Source organism: Pituophis catenifer, unplaced genomic scaffold (genome assembly GCF_029215685.1).
Source record: "Pituophis catenifer annectens isolate HBS135680 unplaced genomic scaffold, rPitCat1.0.hap2 SCAF_4, whole genome shotgun sequence".
In the NCBI taxonomy this organism is placed as follows: Eukaryota; Metazoa; Chordata; class Lepidosauria; order Squamata; family Colubridae; genus Pituophis; species Pituophis catenifer.
This window is the reverse complement of record NW_027256884.1, coordinates 119,048,399-119,061,131: the sequence shown is the minus strand read 5'-3', so window position 1 is coordinate 119,061,131 and position 12,733 is coordinate 119,048,399. Positions and strand designations below refer to the sequence as shown.

Sequence of the window (12,733 nt, the reverse complement as noted above, 5' to 3'; positions counted from 1 at the left end):
ACTTCTCGCGAGAACTACGCAACTCCCGCCTTTCTTTCCCACCTCCCTCCCACACGAGCCTAACACACACACCCTCTCCCTCCCGCAATAGACTCTCTTTGCGCAGCCGCAGCCGTAGCCGCTTCCGGTGAGAGGCGGCCTTCCTCCCCTCTCCCTCCCCCCGCCTCCGCCCAAGGAAGGGAGGAAATGTCCTAGACGGGAGGGGGACGCGAGGCCTGTCGGGGCGGTGGAGGAGTCGAGGCTTCGGCTCCCTGCAACGCGGAGGACGGCTTTGGGTCTCTTGCTCGCTCTCTACACGCGTCTTGTGCTGGAGCCAGGGAGGTCTCGAAGCGTCTACGCCGAGGATTATATTATATTATAATATATTATATTATATCCCACCACTCCGTGTTAGCCATTCATTTGTTGGTAGGTGTCTAGTCTCTGCTTCTTGAGATGCCCGTAAGGCTTCATTGAGCCGCCTCCGAAGGTAGGGCTGGCTGGCTGGCTGGCTACTTGGGGTATTATCGGGTGGTTTGAATCCTGTCCCTCCAGGGTTTGTGAGGCTGGGTTTTTAATTTACTAAGACTGCATTACTATTCTTCTTCTCTTCCTTACTTGTATCTTATCTCTTCCCACTCATTACTATAACCAGGTTTCTTGTATCTTTCAATTTATATTGTTTTTGTTTGTTCCCTAATAAGATTTGACAGCTTATTTAGTAATCTTGACTATCACTAAGTGTTGTATCTTTTTATTCTTGATGAATGTATTTTATTCTCCTTATGTACACTGGGAGCATATTCACCTAAGACAAATTCTTTGTGTGTCCAATCACACTTGGCCAATAAACCTATTCTATTCTATTCTATTCTATTCTATTCTATTCTATTCTATTCTATTCTATTCTATTGTTCTGTTCTGTTCTGTTCTGTTCTGTTCTGTTCCGTTCCGTTCCGTTCCGTTCCGTTCCGTTGTTCTGTTCTGTTCTGTTCTGTTCTGTTCTGTTCTGTTCTGTTCCGTTATGCTATGCTATGCTATACTATGCTATTCCTATTCTTATTCCTATTCCCATTCCATTCCATTCCATTCTATTCTTCTGTGCTATGCTATGCTATGCTAGCCTAGCCTATCTTGCATTTTTCTGCATTCTATTCTATTCTATTTTCTATTCTATTTTCTATTCTATTCTATTCTATTCTATTCTATTCTATTCTATTCTATTCTATTCTATTCTTCTATACTATGCTGTGCTATTCCTACTCCTATTCCATTCCATTTCTATTCCATTACCTATTTCATTTCCTATTCCTTTTCCATTCCATTCTATTCTTCTATGCTATGCTATTCCTTTCCATATTCTATGCTATCCTATCCTATCTTGCATTTTTCTGCATTCTATATTATTCTATTCTATTCTATTCTATTCTATTCTATTCTATTCTATTCTATTCTATTCTATTCTATTCTATTCAGAGATTTATGGACAACCGTTTGTCTGGAATGCCATTAGGGGGTTCGCTGGAGCAGGGGGTTGGAATAGAGGTTGCCACGATGTAAAACATGTGGAGACTCTAGAAAGAGTGCAGAGAAGAGCAACAAAGATGATTAGGGGACTGGAGGCTAAAACATGAAGAACAGTTGCTGGAACTGGGTATGTCTAGTTTGATGAAAAGAAGGACCAGGGGAGACATGATAGCAGTGTTCCAATATCTCAGGGGCTGCCCCAAAGAAGAGGGAGCCAAGCTATTCTCCAAAGCACCTGAGGGCAGGACAAGAAGCAATAGGTGGAAACTAATCAAGGAGAGAAGCAACCTAGAACTAAGGAGAAATTTCCTGACAGAACAATAAGTGGAACAATTTGCCTCCAGAAGTTGTGAATGCTCCAACACTGGAAGTTTTTAAGATGATGTTGGATAACCATTTGTCTGAAGTGGTGTAGGGTTTCCTGCTTGAGCAGAGGGTTGGACTTGAAGACCTCCAAGGTCTCATCTTGTCTCTTCTCTTCTCTTCTCTTCTCTTCTCTTCTCTTCTCTTCTCTTCTCTTCTCTTCTCTTCTCTTCTTCTCTATTATCTATTCTATTCTATTGATCTCCAAAGTCCCTTCCAACTCAATCTTCTCTCTCCTATTTTCTCTATTCTACTGTATTCTCTCTTCTATTCTATTGACCTCCAAGGTCCCATCCAACTCTGGTATTTTGTTATTCTGACCCTTTTGTGTGAAGGAGCCAATTGTGATTCTTCAGTGGCGCCTGCCTTGAGTGTCATTCGTGACCCCTTCCCAGATAATAAACAAAACAAAACACCCCATTAGGTCTGTAGCCTTCATCTGCATGTGTTTTTAGCCTTGCTCATTTGAGTAGGACTGCCAGCTCTTTAAGGTAGTCCAGGCAGAAAACCAAAACCATGAGCACTAGCGCCACCGTTATTGTAGGCGTACAGTAACAGCATCTTGCAAGTCTGAAAGTTCCTTTTACGTTTAGGGAGATTCTCAGTTATCCAGGCCAAGGTGCTTTTTTCAAAAGGTAACTCTGCTATCTTGGTTTTTACTTGAAGACGTTTTGCTTCTCATCCAAGAAGCAACCTCCATTCTGACTGAATGCTGGGGAAACGGAAGGCCTGCAAGGAATATCAATCCCTCCATTCCCAGCGTTCAGTCGGAACGGAAAAAGCTTCTTTTTCTCTCAAAACGTCTTCAAGAAAAAAGCAAAAGTCCAATTGACTTTTGAAAAAAAAAAGCACCTTTGGGTCTCCTCTCGTTTTATTTTCCAGGGAATTAGAGAAGATGCTTCTGAGATGCTTTCTCCACCCGCCTTCCTCCTTTGAGCTCTGCTGTAGCTCAGTGGCTAAGACCCTGAGCTTGTCGATCAGAAAGGTTGGCAGTTCGCCAGTTCGAATCCCTAGTACAGGTCTCCTGTGTGAGCAGGGGGTTGGACTGGATGGCCTCCAAGGTCCCTTCCAACTCTGTTGCTGTTACTGTCTCTTATCAGACGAGGCTTAATACCTAATCCCCTTATTTGACAGGTCTCATGTCTGTCATTCCCTGCAACCTGAAATGGAGTGTATTGGTTTGCTGGTTTGTAAAAAAATAACAACAATGAAAGCTCTTGCCTCCTCCATCCAAATCTCATTGTATCGTAAAGAAAAAGACCACTTCCATTCCTTAATAGTCAACTGAGAGAAGGGGGAGAGAAGAAAGTTCGGGTTTTGCTTTCTCTGTTTCTGCAGAAAGGTTTATGTAGCACCCGGGCGGGGCTCATCCTCCTGTCGCTCTGGTTATTTAATGAATTCTGCTGCTATCGGTGATGGTGAGCATGGTCCATGATTTCCTTGAGCACTGGCAGTTTGTTTAGCAAGGTTTTGTTTTAATCTTGCAAGTCATAAAACGGGTGACTGCCTAGATTACATAAATAAATAAAACGTTATACGAAGGAAACTTTGCCGTTTCTTATCATGGGTATGCAACCTTTTGCCTTGCCTGGACAGCATTGAGTGAGGAGGAATTGTCTTAGGCCGGATATAAAATATATAATATAGCGTACTTTTCGGAATATAAGATGCACTGTCCCCCTTAAAAGAGGGTGGCAATGTCGGTGCGTCTTATACACCAAATACAGCCATTTTTGGCCTCCCGAAACCCCACCGTTTTTTTGCAAAAATGGGATGGGCAGAGGGTTTGGGAGGCCTGCAGAGTGCTCCTGGGGGCTTTGGGAGGCCAAAAACAGGCCCGGTTTTCAAAAAAATGGGACACGCAGAAGGTTTGGGAGGCCTACAGTGTGCTCCTGGGGGCCAAGGAAGGCAAAAACTATTTTTTTTTTCCTGTTTTCTTCTTCGAAATCGTGGTGCATCTTATACTCCGGTGCGTCTTCCAGTCTGAAAAATACAGTAGTTAATGTATATAAATCACATAATAATGTTAAAAATTTACAATCTTGTGGGGCTGCAAACTACCAGTCCAGGCTGTAGGATACAGGTTGGAAATGCCTGATCATTCTAGAGCATTATGAACAACTTCATTTTGTGATGTGGAATTGAGAAGATTAAAGTGATGCAATCTTTTGAATGCTGGCTCTGCTCTAGAAATAGAAAGAAACAAGAATTGGTGTTTTTTTTTTTAATTCCAAAATTATTTTGGAGGGTTACAGAAGAGACTGTAAGAAGAAGTCCTTCATGGACAACCCAAGGAGCTGCTGATCCAGTTCTACAGAGGAATTATTGAGTCTGTCATCTGCACCTCTATAACTGTCTGGTTTGGTTCTGCAACCCCAGAAGACAGACACAGACTTCAGAGGATAATTAGAACTGCAGAAAAAAACAATGTCTACCAACCTGCCTTCCATTGAGGACCTGTATACTCCACAAGTCAAAAAGAGGGCTGTGAAAATATTTACAGACCCCTCACAGCCTGGACATAAACTGTTTCAACTCCTACCCTCAAAACGACGCTATAGAGCACTGCACACCAGAACAGCTAGACACAAGAACAGTTTTTTCCCAAACACCATCACTCTACTAAACAAATAATTCCCTCAACACTGTCTATTTACTAAGTCTGCACTACTATTAATCTTCTCATTGTTCCCACCACCCATCTCCTTCCACTTATGACTGTATGACTGTAACCTTGTTGCTGGAATACTTAAGATTTATACTGACTGTTTCCTAATACAATTTGATTGCTTATTTGTACCTATGACTATCATTAAGTGTTGTATCTTTTTATTCTTGACGAATATATTTTATTCTCCTTATGTACATTGAGAGCATATGCACCAAAGACAAATTCCTTGTGTGTCCAATCACACTTGGCCAATAAAGAATTCTTAATTCATGTTTCTTGTCTGATAGCAAGGAAGCAATAAGATAGCTTTTTAAATTGACCCTTCTGAGATGCTGGTTCAATGTGCAGCAAATGTCTTCTTATCTTCTTTTCCCCCAATCATAATATTCCATTTCTTCCTTTTTCTTTTCTCTTTTTAAAGATGGTGATGATGTTGCTGCCAGTAGCTTTCGTTACCAAACTCGGTTGGCAAGGCATTGGGGATATGAGTTAGGAAAACAGAAGCAGAACTCTTCTGCTCTTTAGGGACGGGCAAATCGAAGTTTGCAAAATGAACGAAAGCATAACATCAGCCGACAACAATAACACGGATGAGGAGGGAAAAGACTTTGCTGACAGCTTTAACCAGCTTGAGCTCCTGGAAACCCACCGGCATCTCATCCCTAGAGGAACTCAGAGTCTTTGGTCTGGAGATTCTGATGAGGAAGACCAGGAAGAAAAAACAGAGGAATGGTACCAGGCTCAAGAGAAAAAGTTGGCCAACACCCCAGATAAGCTTCTGCTTTGGGCAGCTGAAAAAAATAGGGTAAGCCAAATGTAATACAATATATACAGGGGTGGGCTTCAAAAATTTTAGCAAGGGGTTCTCTGCCCAGTTGCTGAGTGGGCGTGGCCATGGTGGGCATAGCCTGGTTGGCCTCTTGCACCACAGGGGAGGGGGGGCATTTTTGCCCTCCCTGGGCCTGGAGGCTTTCTTTGAGCCTCAGGGAGGGCGAAAATGGCCTCCCCAGGCTCCAGAGGCCCTCTGGAGGCCAGAAACAAGCTGGTTTCCAGCCTTTCCCGAACTTCTGGTAGGCCCGGTTTTTGCCCTCCCCGAGCCTCCGCACGCACCCTGCACTTACCTGCATCCAAAACAGGCTGTGTGGGGACTCCTTGGAGGGGCTGGGCAGGGCAGGCCAGGAATGGGATTTGGCGGTTCTCCGAACTGCACAGAATCTTGGCTAGAGATTTTCCCAAACCCCTGCGAACCCCCAGCAGCCCACCCCTCCTATATGAAAGAAAACTCTACGTAATAAATTTGTTTTGGCTATTATTTCCTAGAGAGACTCTTAAGTTTGACATAATGGGGCTTTCAAATAACGTAAGGTTGGTTTATGCTATAGTCACAGAGATGCTGAGGTCTCCTTCATTTGAGAGAGGTGAGTGCAAACCATCTATCAATGGTTTACAGGTAGTCCTCAATTTACAACAGTTCGTTTAGTCACCGTTCAAAGTTACAACGGCACTGAAAAAGTGAGTTATGACCGTTTTTCACCCTCACAACCATGTTGCAGCATCCCCATGGTCACATCAAAATTCAGATGCTTGGCAATTGACTTATATTTATGACAGTCCATCATAAGGGTTTAGAAGGAACAGTGGAAAAATAGTTGGCTGCACTATAGAATTCAAGACAAGTCAGAAACGATTACGATGCCTTTGGGTAATAAAAGCAATTGCAATTGGTGCAATAGGCTTCAATATTGTGAATATAAAATGAGGCAATGACCATTGCATGCACAAAGCCAGTCTGGATTGTTTTTAGACTTGTGAACATATGGCAGTGCTGTTTTGTCAAGTAGATTGATCTGTAGGAATGGGATTACAGACAATTGGGGCATTGATACCTCCAAATGAATGGGAGCAAATGGATACTGTGTTTCCCTGAAAATAAGACCCTGTCTTATATTTTTTGCGCCCCGAAATGAACGCTTGTCCTTATTTTCGGGGAGGTCTTATTATTTTGGGGCGCATGAAGCAAGACAGGGCTCCTCTTGCCATCTTATCTGATTTCCAGCTCTGTCTCCCTAACCCTAACCAGAGGAAATGGCAGGGACCGGTTGCACATGCATTTAAATATTTTCGGGGAGGGCTTATTTTAGCACATTCGCTCAAAAGCCCGATTGGGTTTATTATCCAGGGAGGTCTTATTTTTGGGAAAACATGGTAGGATTGTATTTTCCTTGGAGTCAGTGTGAAAGAGTTTGCTTTCTTCCTGGAAACGTAATAAAACTGATTGTTAAAAGGAAAAAATAAAACCTTGCTCAGTGTTTCATCAACGTTTAGTTGAGCAAGTGATCCCCAGTTCTTTCAGAACTAAACTCAATAGTCTATGAAGTCCTCTAGATTCTGGGTTCCCCAGATCATCTTTGCAAAAAGGATGGGTTTTAATAGCACGAGTTTCTCTAAAATAAGTGGGAAAAGCAGGATGAATAAAAATCAATGATTTTTTTAAAAAAATCAAAACAATCAGATTTTTTTATTTAAATTGAATTTTTTTTAATCAAATTTATTTTAATAAAATGCTTTTGGAGTAAAAAGCTAACTAAAAATAGTTTTCTATTTAGGATACATTAATAATTTCAGCATTCAGAATGAAATGGAGCTTAGTTATGTAGCATGAGGCTGTATATTCTGCAATATTTACATTTTTGGTCAAATTCATTCAATGAATCCCAGCTCTGCAAGCTAAATAGGAAACCTTCCTTTTGTCTGCAAATAATAAAGATTCTAACTACCAGGAAGAACAAATCCTTACGTTTAAAGAGCACCTGTCATTTTGGATCCATCATGGCAGCACCTGTTAGCAGGCATCCATTCACCTGCTGCCCACCACGTCCCTCACCTTGTTGTGTCACTGCCGCATCACCAGCCATCCCATTAAAGTGATGGGACAAAGACGATAGTTGCTCTTTAAAAATTATGATTTAAATCAAATCCACCCTGGGTGAAAGAGCTAGAAATGATGTCCTCTTCAAGTCTGGAGATACTATATCACCAGTCATTGCTTGTTCTTTGGAGTCAATGCATTTTAGTGAAAGTGTGGCCTTCATTCACAGTGTGGAAGTCACTTAATCTTATAGGAACTTGTCTAGTTAGGGCAGGGGTCAGCAACCTGCATCTCTGGAGCCGCATGTGGCTCTTTCACCCCTCTGCTGCAGCTCCCTGTCACTCAAAATATGCATCACAACCGCCAATGTGCGACACCCGCCAGCACACGATTTATTGAGTTTTTCAATCCCCTGTAGGCCGACCATGGATAAATCCAAGGAAAGAAAAGTTTCAGAAGAAAACAGAACGTTTAATTCAACTACATATGCTAGTTTTGTGGCCGCTCAAGAAATAGTCAGGCACGGGAAAGGTTTTGTGGCTCCCGATGTTTTCTTTTCAGTGGGAAATGGGTCCAAATGGCTCTTTGAGTGTTTAAGATTGCAGACCCCTGAGTTAGTGAAATAACACTAACCTCTTTGTCTCCCTTCCCACAGCTTAGCACGGTGCAGAGGCTCTTGTCTCAAAACCTCGTGTCTATCAATGTCCAGGATGAAGATCAGTACACTCCTCTTCACCGCGCTGCCTACAATGGACACATGGAAGTGGTGCGTGAGCTGATCGCTCATGGAGCAGATATCCATGCACTGACCGTGGATAGCTGGACACCTCTGCACAGCGCGTGCAAATGGAACAACACCAAAATTGCCTCCTTCTTGCTCCAGCACGGGGCAAATGTCAACGCTCAGACCAACGGGTTGCTTACGCCTCTGCACTTGGCAGCTGGAAACCGAGAGAGCAAGGAAACCCTGGAACTGTTACTCATGAATCGATACTTAAAGCCAAATCTCAAAAACAACTTGGAAGAGACGGCTTACGATATCGCTCGCAGGACTGATAAATACCACTATCTGTTTGAAATCGTCGAACACTGCACAAACTCCATCACAGATTCTTAGGAATTGTATACCTAGCCCACACGGCCCGTGCGCTTTAAAGAAATCTATTTTGTCATTGCATTCCCAGCTCTTTGCGTCATAACTTAGCAGGGGCTAAAATGAGGCTCTGTTGAGTAACACTGACATTATTTTTATAAGATAAGTTATATGTCTATGGAGAACCACTTGTCTGAAGTGGTGTAGGGTTTCCTGCCTAAGCAGGGGGTTGGACTAGAAGACCTCCAAGGTCTTTTCCAACTCTGTTATTCTCAATCATCCAGGTCATGATTGTCCCAGAGGTGTTTTTTCCCCCCCAAAAGACAACTGGACTTTCTTGATCTTCCCCCCTCTTCCCCCCACTTTTGAAAATGTTTTGCTTCTCATCCGACAAGATTCTTCAGTTCTGAACTTCTTGAATGGAGAAGGGAAACATTTTTAAAAGAAAAATAAAACCAGGAAAGTCCAATTGCCTTTTGGAATAAAGCACCATTTGGGATAAGAATAAGCTATGCTACCCTTGTGGAATGTTTTCACTTTAACTTGAAGAAACATGGTTATTTTGCTGCTTTCCCCAGCCATTGTAAATGGAAATCATTCACCGAGCCACAAAGTAACATGTAAATATTCAGCTTGGAGAGGAGCAACACTGTTCAAATCATTGGCACCTCCTTTTTAAGGTGTGTGAAGTTTTAACGAGACTTACCTGGTGACTGATAATTTTCAACAGAGAAGAGCATGGAATTTAAACTATTGCCAAAACCTGGGGTATTCGCACACATATCAAAGATAGCAGCTGCCAAAAAAATAGAGCTACCTGGTTAATAATGTGATGGGATTAAGATTTCCAAAATCTACTTCAGCATCTGTATAAGATATACCTGTATCTAATTCCTTAGTTGCCACACATTAACATTTTATGTTCTCAGGTTTTGCTTTTGAAAGTGATAGTATGGTTGCCTATGCGTAGAAGTGTTTTGTTTACATTTTTATTGATCAGGTTTCTGAGTTCAAGTTAACTGAGTTTTTAATTATTTTAGAACTTCATTATCAGAATTGCCAATTAATATGTCCAATAGTCATTGCAATTGCAGCACATTCAGAAGTCAACAGTTTGGTGAAAGTTGTTATAGGTCTTTGATAAATCACATTTAATTGTTCAGCTTTTAAAATGGTGTTCCTTCAGTATCGCTGCGATTCACAAACTCTTGGTAGTAATATTTCAAAGTTATTTTCAGCAGCAGAAAACCCTACAGCTGACTGGTCCAAAGATTGCTTGGAAGTACCTTATTGTACATCTGCTTGCCTTCTTAAATTATGTTTTGAATTTTTGGAAAACTTTGGGTTGTCATTCAGAAATGATCTCTGAAATTTATTCACAGATGCATGAAAAACCATTATGCACTTGGTTCACCAGCTCTGAAGACAGTTAGGGCTGGTTCACATCATTGATACACTTGAGGTTGAAAAAAAAATACTCATTTTCAATTTCTCTGCATTGTACCTGATAAAAATTACATCACTCTTTCATGAGATTTTATCTGCATGTTTGTGGTTATGTACAGAATGTGAAGCAGCATTTGTGTTTGTGAAATGAAGAGTGGAAAATGTGCTGAGTGTGGGAATTACAATTGAGCTTTCTGCTAAAAATGATGAGTTTCTTTTGCTGCAGTTCAAATTTCTCCTGTGCACGCCGTTTGCTACTTTGAATGCCTTGTGTGAACCAGCCCTCACCTAAAAAATAAAATCCCGGTAAATGTGGGATTTGTGTGGCTTGCTGTAGCATGATGTACTTTCGCTGTAAAATTAGTTGTTTTGATTCATTAAAGTTATTTCTGAATAAGTGATTTGATGGATGCAACAAACAGTTCGTTGCCTACTGATATTGCAGTATGAAGTCCCAGTTCTGTTACAATCATGCAGGTTTTATTGGCATTAGAGGAACTCTTTAACTGTGATTAGATATAAGAAGATATTATAACATAATCTGTAGCTTATTAGAACTGAATGCCAATACATCACCCTGATTTAATGCCTTGGATTTCCAAGTATTGTATGCCAGAATTGGTAAAATATCAATTTTTAAAGATTAGAAAATAATGCTAATAGTGGAGGCTTAAATTAAGAGCCTTGGTAGTACAGTGGTTTAATGCACCCTGTTATTAACACAGCTGCCTGCAATTTCTGCAGGTTGAATCTTACCAGGCTCAAGGTCGACTCAGCCTTCCATCCTTTCTAAGGTAGGTTAAATGAGGACCCAGTTTGTGGGGGCAATAAGCTGACTTTGTATAAATATACAAAAGTATGAAGGCTATTGCTTAACGCATTGTAAGCCGCCCTGAGTCTCCGGAGAAGGGCGGCATATAAATCAAATTAAAAAAAAAAAAAAATTATGAAGCAATCACTTACCTTAAGGCACTGCAGCTTAATATTTTAAGTTGTAAATATGTGTTTCTAACTTGGACATTCTTACCACATTTTATATCTGTGTATCAAATTAAGCGGGTCATCAGACCACTAGTTACGATTACACTACAAATTTAAACCAGTACAAAACCCATTGAGGTACCTTAATTCTTCCCAAAGAAAATTGTTAATTGTTCTGTCAGAAGGCTATTTCTACATAAAAAAAACTGCTAGTTATAAAATGACTCCCAGAATTCTGTGATTGCAAGTGATGAACACATGAAGGAAGTTTAAAATAATTGTAAGTCTGTAGCATAAATTCAATAAGCTGTGTAATATATTTAAATGAACTAGCAGAGATCTGCTGTTGCTAAAAGCTGTTAAATTTTGCTCACTGTAATTGACAAAACTAGAACTTTATTATGGTTTGGTCAGCAGTGTCTTTTTCAACTAAAAACTTCCATTAAAAGGTATAAACCTCTTTGAATTGAGAGGTCCTTGGTTCTCTCTGAGCTTGCTTGTTTTCTGGAAGATGTTTCATTAACCATCATCAGTGCTAAATGATGAACATCATTAGAATTAGAATTCTTTATTGGCCAAATGTGATTAGACACACAAGGGATTTGTCTCCGGTGCATAAGCTCTCAGTGTACATACAACAATAGTGATAGATCATTATCATAGTCATTGTAAAAATACATTCATCATAAAACATTAGATACAACACTTAGTCATGGATACTAAATAAGCAATCAACCTAAATCATACTAGGATACTAAGTAAACGATAAATCGTAAGATACAAGCAACAAAGTTATAAGAAGATTAGGAAATAGGGAAGATGAGAATAATGATGGTAATACTGCCTTTCTAGATAGTTTGATAGTGTTGTGGGAATTCGTTGTTTAGCAGTGATGGCATGAGGGGTGGGAAACTCTCCTTGTGTCTATTTCTGACTGCAGTGCCCTACCTATAACATCGTTTTGAGAGTAGAAGTTGAAACTGTTTATGTCCGGGATGCGAGGGGTCTGTAGATATTTTCACAGCCCTCTTTCTGGCTCATGTAATATACAGGTCCTCAATGGAAGGCAGGTTGGTAGCAATTATTTTTTTTCAGCAGTTCTAATTATCCATTGTGTGTCTTGATTGGTTGCAGTGTCAAACTAGACAGTTATAGAAGTGCAGATGACAGACTCTGTAGAATTGTACAATTCCTCTGTAGAGGTGTATCAGCAGCTCCTTGGGCAGCCTGAGCATTGATGATATTACCTGGTTTGGTTAATGAAACACCTTCAAGAAAACAAGCAAGCTCGGAGAGAATCAAGGACCTCATATTTCAACCCTGAGCTCCAAATATTCTTCTTTATTGGCAACTTTTTGAATTGCAGCTCACTTTCAAAGATGATGGGAGAATTAATGGAGATGAAGCAGGTGGGAACTGGGAGGAGTGAAAGTAGTTTAATGAGCACTCCTGTTATTGGAAATATGTTATTTGAATAATGATCTCATCATGATGATGATTATAATGATCTCATTATGCAAATTGACATAAATTACATCATTCAACATTTATGTAACTCTTAAATTTTTTTTATTGGTTTATTTCTCCTGTTGATATATATATACCCAATTCATAATTATTCTGAGCTTACATCAAGTTTAAAATCAAATCAACACGTCAGCTCTCAAAAACAAAACTGCTAGTAGCTCTGGACAATCACTCGGCTCCATAAAATACCTCTTTAAAATATATCTGTGATTCACTCAACACTTTGACCCAATCTCTGTGGGAAGAGCCAAATTTGTGATTTCAGGGTTTCATTCAG

The 12,733-nt window shown here is 40.5% G+C and overlaps 1 protein-coding gene across 1 annotated transcript; it reads left to right on the top strand.

The window, feature by feature from the left end:
- Positions 1 to 4,966: 4,966 nt before the first annotated feature.
- ANKRD49 (ankyrin repeat domain 49) lies at positions 4,967 to 10,306 on the top strand. Its single transcript, XM_070943999.1, has 2 exons — positions 4,967 to 5,345; positions 8,065 to 10,306. The coding sequence occupies exons 1-2, from the start codon at positions 5,091 to 5,093 to the stop codon at positions 8,524 to 8,526; spliced, it is 717 nt and encodes a 238-aa protein (XP_070800100.1). The 5' UTR covers positions 4,967 to 5,090; the 3' UTR covers positions 8,527 to 10,306.
- The last annotated feature ends 2,427 nt before the right edge of the window (positions 10,307 to 12,733 follow it).